Here is a 10,831-nt window from a genome sequence, read left to right as displayed (position 1 = left end):
GTGACCACAACTAATCACCCATCTCTGTATATTAAAATTTAATATTAATTAAATTATGTCGATGTTTGTATTTATATTTTTAAATACATGTTTATATGTATAAGTATATGTGTCTATGTATAGGTTTATGTATATAAAACAGAATGTTGTATATACTATATATTTACATGTGTATGTGTGCGTGTGTGAGAGAGAGAGAGAGAGAGAGAGAGATTGAAAGAGAGAGAGAGAGAGATCGCTTCTATGTGTGGGAGAGTGTAAGAAGAGAGAGAGAGTGTGTGTGTGTGAGAGAGAGAGAGAGAGAGAGAGAGAGAGAGAGAGACAGAGAAAGCAGGTGTGTATATGTGTGTGCATGTGAGAGAGAGAGAGAGAGTTTCAATATTTGAGAGTGTGTGTACGTGACAGAGAGAGGGAGAGGGTCATGTGCATGTGCATGTGTGTGTGTGTGAGAGAGAGAGAGAGATGGTTGTAGAGAGGGAATAGTTATTTTCTGGAACCTTGGTAGGCCGCAGCAATGCGCGGGTGCAATACTAGTTTATTTTATTACCGATAGGTGTAGTTGATTAAAATTTTTCAACACCCCTCTTTAGCTTTGGCGCTCCTCCACAACGGACTCTCACATCTTTTTTCAAAAGAGGGTTTTTACACACTCTGTCCTGGCACCCGACAGGCACACACAGAGACGCACGACATGCTCAGGGTAGCAGCGTAGCAAGCACAGGAGAGCTATGGAGGCCTTCTTGATCGACTGCATCACCTCTTCCCTGCAGCTCTACATGTACCGCAACGCCACTTTCCTCTGCGAGCGTTTGTACGCAGAGTACCCATCAGAGGTGGAGTGCCCTAATGGCCTTACAGAATCTAATTATATGCGTTAATCTTACCTCTAAACTTCGGTTTAATTTTCTCTCTCTCTCTCTCTCTCTCTCTCTCACACACACACACACACACACACACACACACACACACACACACATGCCCTTCTTATACTCGATCATCCAGTCGTATGTTGCCACATTGCCCTAATCCATCAACACCCATAATTCACATCACCTGGACGCCTTGTCCGATCTGGCACCTTATTTCTAAGCCCAATTCATTTGGACATTGTCCAAATCTTTGTTAACCACACTCTGTGGGCTATATTGTTCTATTTTATTTGACTACATATGTGCCAAAGGGATTTAAGTGTGCTCCAATGGTGTACAACTGTATGTTTACTTACCAGAACCCCTTTCTCTTATAGAGGTGGAGATGCTCTCACTGTCCTTGGATACCAAACATCAACCACAATTCAAGACAGAAATCCACACAAAGCACATGCCAGCAGGTCGATACGTGCCACAAAACTATCTTGAGGTCCTCCCATTGTCCTTTGAGGCTGTGAATAGTATGAATCCATGTTGTGCTGAGTGCCCATGGGCCTTGTGGAGGCCCATGCACTGTCACTGCTCCTCTTTAATTTTCCAGTTGAAACACACACTAGAAGATTAGAATTCATTCTTATCTGTATATTATGAGGTTCCAACCAGATTTACGATGTATCCATTAATCAAACACTGTTAGGAAAATTTAAGACTACCAAAGGAGCACATCACCCATCCGTAGCTCCACTTGGGAGCTCGCCTAAGTGTGAGGCTAGATCAATACATAGCTGTGACTCCTTACCGAAGGTCTTGTGTCCCAAACAAAAGTGGCATGATTGAGCCCTTTTAGTTGTTAAAAATTTTTACTGAGTAAGGTATCCTTAATTTAAATGTTACGTGTCTGCATGATCTTGTTGCCGTCTAGAGGTCATCCTCCAAGAGCTTCCTTTGAAGTCGAGTTACTGTCCTGCTGGGTCAAAAAGAGACTCAAAAGCTTTGGTGAACTCCTTGATAGAAAGGTGTAGGAGATATTAATGCCAAAGGATAAACTTATGTCGATAAGCGTAGAAGATATTCAATATGGAAGTTGATTGAGCACCTTTGGTGTGCAATTGAGGAAGATGAAAGAACGAACTCGGGCATTAACACGATCCCATAACTGTGCTTGTGCCTCCCGTTCCTTCCGAATAGAGGGTAACTCCCCTTCTTCCAACTCCAGCCGTGGAACCCCAACAACAATGAAATTAGCCAAGTCATAGGACTCCAAAACAGATTCCATCATTACCTTCCATATGTCGTAGTTGTTCTCGTCCAATTGGCGGTCCACCGGGAACGTGGGGGGTGTCGGGATCTTCATGTGCTTCTCAGCCATCTCAAGCAAATCTGCCATCTCAAGGGTTCACAAGGTCTTGTGAAGGGAGGGTGGGTGGGAAAAAAGAAGAAGAAGAGGCTGCAAATAGAATGCAAGGTGGCTGTCCAACGGTGATGGTCGCCTTCTACCTGATCTCGAAGTCCCGTACAGTCCAAAATAGTCTCCAATCAGCACCTCAATTAGCAAACCCTCGACATCCCACTGTCTCCAAGCTTCAAGCCACATGGGGCTCTGATACCATGTTAGAATGCACAACGGAAATGAAGACAACTGCTGTAGAGAGCAATACACAGATGAAAGAGAGAGAGAATCTTGTGTAACTCTGCTATATACACCAATAAATCCCGGAAATATACAATAATGGAGTGTGTGTGCAAGGGGCCATTTTATATGGCCCCTGGTTGGTCGGCCAGCTTAGAGACAACCGACAGCAGCCCATGACCAGAAATATCCAGTCCACCAGATCAGAACCAGCCGATTGTAGCCCTGGTGCCCACGACTTGTAGAAAAACTCAGTCGGCCATCAAATTTGTAGTCGGCCAGCAGTTGGATACAGTAATACGGAGAGTGAGGAAAATGGGAGGACACCAAAAACGGGCGGGCACACCCAAACAGAGGCCCTGACATAGTGTACAGATAGGAGATGACTGCTAACACAACCCTAATAATAATGTCCAACTAAGTGTGTTCACACCAACCCAATAACTCTATCCACACTTGGCTGCTCATTGAGCCTCTGCACTATATCACAATGAACTGGCACAATAGCCCTTACAAACACATGAATGTGGCCATGTACTCGACCTTTGAGCTGGCCAATGGGTAGAAGCAAGTCCATGTCACACCTGGTAAAGTGTGCCTGTGACACGACATCTGCTCTTGCTTAACTTGGAGCATGGGTGAAAATGATGCTCTATCTCTCCAACTTGGTACGGATCTTTAAGCGAACACGTTCTTTGCTCCACACATTGATACAAACTCCAAATAGCACGGCTATTGGACTAGATGTCTCCAATGTTGTCTCTGCCATTGCCTCCTTGGAAATTGTGGGCACTGGCACTAGCCCCTTATCTTTGGATGCTCGATTACTAGCATGGTAGACACCTCTGCTGAATTGCTCACCACCTCCTCCTCAATGGATTTCGATAGAAAAGTCTGAAACTCATATTTGGGATGGGTTGTCTTGATCACCTCCAAGTTAGGCAGTGTATGCTCCTTGGGCTTAGCCTCCAGAATCTGCTCCTTGGGAACTTTGTCATTGCTACCACTTCCTCTCTTGATAGCTTTCCAGCATTCTCAGACACTCCCTCTTGTTGATCGACATCTATGGATGGACTCACCTCTGTATTTGTTGCCTTTCTTGCTTGGATCTTGTGTCGGCAAGTTGCCAACTTTGTTGCATGCGCGGAAACCTTTGCTATAATGATCCACATCCCTAAGCCTGATTAAGAACTAGATGCTGAATAAACATGATTAAGACATAGGAGAGAGAAGGGAGAGAGACTGGTGTTAGGGTTTTTCTTGGATTTAATATTGTACAAAAAGGTTGTTGAATGTATGTACATGGCTTAGGCCCTTGGTCAGCCCCAAAGTGGTTGACCTCTGGCCCTACATATGACGTCTACTGATGGCTTGATGTATGAATGATGAATGAATGACTTGCTTACTGCTGAATGATGCCTTTTTCTTACATATGAGTGGAAAATGCTGGTTGACCAGCTATAGAAGCTGTTGGCCAGTAGTGGACCTAAATTAAAGGGATTAAGTCCCATTTAAATGCTGCGACTTGCCTTTGATGCTGCCCACTTTGTTGCCATGCCATCTGTCGCCTGCCACCTATTGCCTTGGAGCTCTGCTGGCTGCCGACTGGGTCTTGATGGCTGTTGACAGGTCTCCAATGCCCTCCTATTGATGATGATGATGATTATGATAGTGATAATGCCGAAGATGATGATGGTGCTGATGGTTCTGCTGATGATGATGATGATGATGCTGATGCTACTGATATGATACTGATGGTAATGCTCCTACTGTTAATAATGCCCTAAATGTTGAATTAGAGCATATAGAGATACAATATCACTTTGTTCGAGAGAAGATTTTGGATGATGACATCTTGCTAGCCTTTTGTTTGACGGAGGACAATGTGGCGGACCTTTTCACAAAGCCTCTTCCTTAGCAGATGCTTTGTCAGCACTCTAGCTCACTGGGATTGGTTCCACATCCAAGAGCTGAGAGGGGGTGTTAGCATTCATCTCCTGTCTGTACCATACTATATTGTAGGGAGTGAGGGCGTGTGATGTGGGTGTGCCCCGCCCGCCGCGGGAGGAGTCTCTGTTTTTTCCATTTCTTTCCCTAGTTTTGTAGGTCATGGGGGGTTGTGTTTTCTCTCTGGTCGGCTTGTAGGAGTCGGTTGGCCAGGAGGGGCCAAACTAGGGGTTGGCCAACCAGGTTATGTTGGTCATGGAGAAAGCATCATTCAGAAGCATATAGTTGTCAGCCATAGTAGTATTTGCATATAGGCATTTTAGGTCTCAGAAGGGGGCAGCCCCAAGGCAGCCCAACATGGGCTAGCCTTGCAAGGGGCAGCTAAGACCCTTTTGGATTCATTCGGCCAGCCCACGTGGCCTTGGCCATGCAGTCGGCCAGCCCATGAGGCTTGGGGTCCAGTCGGCCAGTGTCTGACCAGCCCCACAGCAGCCGACTAGGCACAGTTAGCATCTGACCACGCATTGGATCAGCCGACAGCACTCGACCAGGTTTTGGAGCAGCCGAGTGGTCATTTCATTCAATCGTGGGACCTTTGCACCAGCCGACAGCCTTCTAAGGCAGCCGACTGCTGTCCAGAGGTGGTATAAAAGCATGACCTCAGCCCACACAAATTCCATTCAGGTATTCAGCAAAGTACCCTCAGTTTGCAGCATCCAATCACTCTAGGCTAAGAAGGAAGATGCTCTTCACATTCAGCCAGCATATGTGCAGTCCTACAGTATCTGGACTTGCATTAATGGCCAAGGAGAGTCTTCAGCAGAGCCTCGGGATAGGTGGATACTCAGCCGACATACGGTCTTCCTCGTCCTTGTGTTGGCCATTCATATCATTTGTACTTAGCATTGTACAACATTTCTCCAAAGAATAATATAAGCAAATACTCCTGCTTGCACCGGGGGGGGGGTGGGGAGGGGGAGGGGGGGGGGCTTTTCAGTGGGTATTGGGACCCAATACTGTGTCGTCTTCTATATTCTCATTCTCTTCTCTCTCCCTACTTTCTAAAGTTGATGCTAAAGATTCTCACCACATAAAGGTATAAAGAAGGCCTTGTGCGTTATCACGATCAAGCTCAGTGCATGTAACACCTAAACCCTGTGGAGCTTCTCTGTGCCCAATGCCTTCGTGAAAGACGTCAGCCACTTGATCCTTTGTGTTGACATATACTAGATCTAAATTTTACATCACGTGCTAGAACCTTCTTTCTCACAAAGTGATAATGCACCTCAATGTGCTTCGTTCGAGCATGGTATACTAGGTTATTGGTCAACTGAGTGCTGCTCATGTTGTCACAAATGACAACTACCCTATCCACAAGCTCACCCATATCACCAAGTAGCTTCTGAAACCAAGCTACCTCACATGCTACCATAGCAGCACCCGTGTACTCGACAAAGCAACTGTTGGCTGTTTTTTACTGCTCACAACAGTACTCCCAAACGAAAACATAAAACCACTAGTAGACCTCCGGTGTGCGACACCACGAGCCCAGTCAGTATTTGTGTATCCATGTAGTTGTATCTCTGTACCAGCCTCATAGAAAAGTCCATAATCAACTGTGGACTTTATGTACCTGAGAACCCGTCTAGCCACAGTCAAGTGTGGCTTCCTAGGGGCTTGCATAAACTGGCTTATAAGTTCAACAGCATAACTCAAGTCTGGCTTAGTAATGGTCATGTAGATCAAGCTACCCACTATGTGCTTGTACGTAGTGGGGTCCTCCAAAAGCTCACTTGTATGTGTGGAAAGCTTTGTGTTTTGCTCCAATGGCACTAAAATAGGCTTACAGTTTCTCATACCATACTTGGACAACACGTCCAAGCCATATTGTCTCTGCAATAACAAAATGCCATTAGGTGATCTCACCACCTCTATGCCCAAGAAATACTGGAGCTCACCCAAATCCTTCATCAAACTTTTGTTGCTTCAAAAGCCTCCTGACATCATGTATGTCAACATCACTATCACCAGTGATAATCAAGTCATCCACATAAATAACTAATAGCATGATCCCTTTATCTGTCTTTTTCACATAAAGTGAAAAATCTGCATTGGATATCTGAAATCCAATGGTAACAAGATACTCCTCAATCTTGTTTGACCATGCTCTAGGTGCCTGCTTCAAGCCATAGAAGACTTTGCGTAACCTGTACACAAAATCTGGGTGTGCATCACTCTTATAACCTGGTGGTTGCATCATGTATACTTCTTCTTACAAATCACCATGCAAGAAGGTATTCTTTATATCCATCTGATATAAAGACCATAGTTGCAATGAAACACGTTTCATTCAATTTGAATGAAACGAAACGTTTCATACGAATGAAACGCGTTTCATTCATGTCCACCTGGGAACTGTACGATTTAAGCGTTTTTAACCCAGATTCTTTAGTTTTTACTTGAAAACATGTTTTAATGTGTAAATGATGCATGTTTAATATTGTTTTGGAGGGAAGGCAACATATTTTTTACATATTATAAACTTATATATAAATTTTGGGGCCTGTAACCCCCCTGTTTTGTATGAAACGTATTTGAAACTTCTGGGATTTGAAAGAAATGTTTATGAAACGCGTTTCATGAAACGCCTAGCAACTATGATAAAGACCAACTCTTTGCGGGAGCCATAGCAATGACAACTCTCACGGTTGGCATTCTCGCAACCGGGCTGAATGTCTCCTCATAGTCAATGCCATAGGTTTGTGCATAGCCTTGGCAACCAATCTTGTCTTATACTTGCTCACTGAACTATTTGCGTTATGCTTGACCTTATACACCCACTAATATTCAATCGTCTTCTTTTCCTTTGACAAAGGCACCAACTCCCATGTTGCATTTGCATCCAATGCTGCCATCTTCTCATTCATGGCATCTTTCCATTTTTTATTTCCAAGTACCTGCTCAAAACAAGAGGATGTATTGCATTAACCATATAAGCATAATGATAGGATGTATATCCATCATATCTCAACTTGTCAATAGCCCTAATCCTCGTAGACTTGCGTACACCTGGATCATTGCCAGGTGTCCTCAAAACAATCCAAGTTCTCTTTACACCAGGAGTAACCACAGATGGAATGCCAAGCTCCTCATCAAGGCTCTGCTTAGAGCCACTAGAGTCACCACCCACATATGAGTGACCTGTTGACAGATCAAGTACAAAAGGTTGATTTACCTTTTCCTTCTCTTTGCGTGATACATGTGTACGTACATCTGTCCTTAACCTGCGTGACCATGGACTAACACTGGATCCACTACTAGAGGACTATCCAGGTCACTAAGCACCTGTGATTACTGCTCTACATGTAGTGCAGTATCAATACTTCTTATATCTGCATCTTCTGCTGCCTTCACTGTTGGTGCATACTAGCTACTCATCTCATCAAAGATAATATCTCTGCTTACTCGCATCTCATGAGTGATAGGGTTGTAACATTTATAATCTTTTTGCTCCAAAGCATAATCAATGAAGATGCATTTCTCTGTCTTTGGATCCAACTTTATTCTCACTTCACTAGGAACATGTACATATGCAATACACCCAAACACTTTTAAGTGAGACACATCCGGTTTTATGCGTGTAAACTTCTGATCAGGCGTCATACCATGAATAACTGCAATGGGGGTTCTATTCATACTGTATCAACAATTGCTATTGCTTCTGTCCAAAAATAATGTGGCATATTCTTTTCAGACATCAAGATTCCTTGCTTTCTCAAGAAATCACTGAACTCATTGGAGAAATACTCTCCACTATCACAAAATTCCTCACAGCTTCTGTTTTTCTATTGTTCATGTGTGGCATGTGGAGCATGACCTGACATACATGTATGGCTGGTGGAGCCTGACATGGTGTGTTTGTGTGGCATATGGAGACTGACATGACAGTACATGTGTGGCTCATGGAGCCTGACATGATGGAACATGTGTGGCTTGACATGGTATACATGTATGGTTGATGGAGCTTGACATGATGTGATTCCGTGGGACTAGCTATCCTAGAGATTTTCTGTATTTATGTTTTGGGAAGGTTCCGGAAGGATCATGAGCCATGGACAGTTTAGCTTATACAACTGAGCAGATGGGTGTTTCTTCTAGTCTAGTTGCACTCATGTGTGTGCATGACTTTGATTTTACCTTTGGATGACTTGTTTTGTTTGCCTGGACAATGCTAGAGATTTCTGCCTGTGTTGTCCATGGGGTCGGGGACGCGTGGACGTGTACGTGCACACCTGTTTGGGACTGACAGGTGGTCTACATGTGTTTTGCAGGTGGTAAGTGTCCCCAAAAACCCAATTTGCAACTTTATGGTTTCACATACTATTAATTATGGGTGCAGGTTCACACACACTTATAAGTGATCGGACAACTTATAAGTTGTACACACTGGACAAGACTTATTTAATACATGTGGCAGCCATAAGGCGGGCACCGGACTAGATTTGTACCAACCACATGTAGGCGCCCCCTTTTTCATCATCCTTGATCTATATCACCTAATCCTAGATTGTAATGCCTGGACAACCTCATCATACCTACAATCTCTAGAGAGAGGAGGAGGAGTGAGGTGGTGCGTTCTCCAATGTAGGTGGCAGGCAGGTGCTTTGTGGAGCAAGCTAGAGTAGACACATGGTTGGTTACTCCCTTTGTACAAAGGGGATAAGGTCTGGGCGGTGGACATTGGGTTATGTCCACCTCGGGACATTAGTGTGTGAACACCGGGTTGGTCATAATTTATAAGTGAGTTTTGGTCGCCCAAAACTTAATGAAGTGTGTACACAATCACTTATAAATTAGTGCTAACTCCTAAGGCTAGGTTTATGACCAATACTTACCACTTGTCACATGCCACATAACCATGACAGCAGACAGTTTCACACACACGGTTCGCGGGCGGGCGTCCCCTTACCCGGAGTGTGGTGGTGGTTGGGCTCCTTTTCCTTATCTCTTGGTTCGGGTGGACGACTTCTACATCCCTATCTTTGCAGATTGCCTACTAGGTCTAGTGCCTCGCTGGCAACACTCATCAAAGATGTAATGTCTAGTCCTGTAGAGATGGTCATGAAGCCATTGCTCTTGAGACCGATCATGAATCGGTCAATGAGCGGTTAATGAGCGATAGGTCATCTAGCCTTTACTTGGGATTGCATCTCATATGGAGATACTTGGCGCTCACAATGTAGTCCCGGATGGTTTCCCCTTCCTCTTGCTTGAGGTTATGGACTCTATCCGGCTCCACTCGGTGAGAATCCCTCAATGAAATTATGTCGCAAACAAGATCTCATAATTGGCCTTTTCAAGTGGATTTAGTATCCTAAACCATTGGCTTGCTTTGCCTTCAAGGCAAAGTCTGAATGAGTAGATCTTGATGGGATCATTGATCCTTGATGGGATCATTGATATTTACAAACTTCATCGAACTCTCTAGGTATTGAATGGGATCTCGAGTTCCATTAAATTTGGTCATCAACCTTGAGATGTGGATTAGCTTGGTTTCTCCCAGATTTGGGCTCGTGGGTGCTACATTCATGGCAACCCCCCTTTCCATTTCAAACGCCATCCTTAGCATGCCTTCCGCGTATTCATGTGGTGGTGGAATGTAAGGGGATGGTTATACGTAACCTTTTGTCAATGGGTTTGGGGTTTCATGTTGTCGGAATGCACAGTGGAAAGTGAGACAAGTGTTGTGAGAAACAAAACGCAGAAGTGTAGAGAGAGAGAAGCTGTATAAACTCTGCTATATACACAAGGATCCGATACAAAATAGGTGTGGGGGGCTAGGGTGATATTTATACCACCCTCCAGTGCTGGTCGACCAGGTCTAAAACAGCCGATAGGGTGCAGATGATGTCCACGACTGAGAACAAGTAGTCGTCCAGCATATGTACAGTCGGCCAGCACACAGGATAGCAAGTTGGCCAAGACAAAAGTAGTCGGCCAGCACAAAATTGCCCCCATGGCCAGAAAAATAGGGAGAAACAAGGAAAAAATAGGGACCCACAACAAAGGCCCTCACTGAGTAATATGTATAGACAGGAGATGAGTGCTAATACCCCCTCTTAGCTCCTGGATGTGGAACCAACCCGAGTGAACTGGAGTGCTGCTGGAGCATCGCTTGAGGTAGGGACTTTGTGAAGAGGTCCGCCGCATTGTCCTCCGTCGAACAATAAACAAGCAAGATGTTACCAGTGGAAATCTCCTCACGAACAAAGTGACTCTGGATGACCTTAGGTTTCGCCAGTGGAAACCCAATCTTGCCAAGTAACCTTTGGAACCTCACCACTTCGCAAGTAGCACCACAAAAGCCCGATACTCTGCCTCTGTA

The 10,831-nt window shown here is 44.6% G+C and overlaps 1 protein-coding gene across 6 annotated transcripts in view; it reads left to right on the top strand.

The window, feature by feature from the left end:
• The first annotated feature begins 513 nt into the window (after positions 1-513).
• The window catches only part of HBT (CDC27 family protein), an 88,728-nt gene continuing 78,410 nt past the window's right edge, over positions 514-10,831 (top strand). For all 6 annotated transcript variants that reach the window (XM_086780049.1, XM_086780044.1, XM_086780046.1 and 3 more), the window contains exon 1: positions 514-833. In XM_086780049.1, the coding sequence (XP_086636175.1) occupies positions 729-833 (105 nt within the window). In that variant the 5' untranslated portion in view covers positions 514-728. The remainder of the gene's footprint in view (positions 834-10,831) is intronic.

Source organism: Cibotium barometz, chromosome 41 (assembly GCF_041138505.1).
Source record: "Cibotium barometz isolate CiBa-2024 chromosome 41, ASM4113850v1, whole genome shotgun sequence".
Taxonomy (NCBI): domain Eukaryota; kingdom Viridiplantae; phylum Streptophyta; class Polypodiopsida; order Cyatheales; family Cibotiaceae; genus Cibotium; species Cibotium barometz.
The sequence above is the reverse complement of the archived record's forward strand: the minus strand, read 5'-3'. Positions and strand labels throughout refer to the sequence as shown.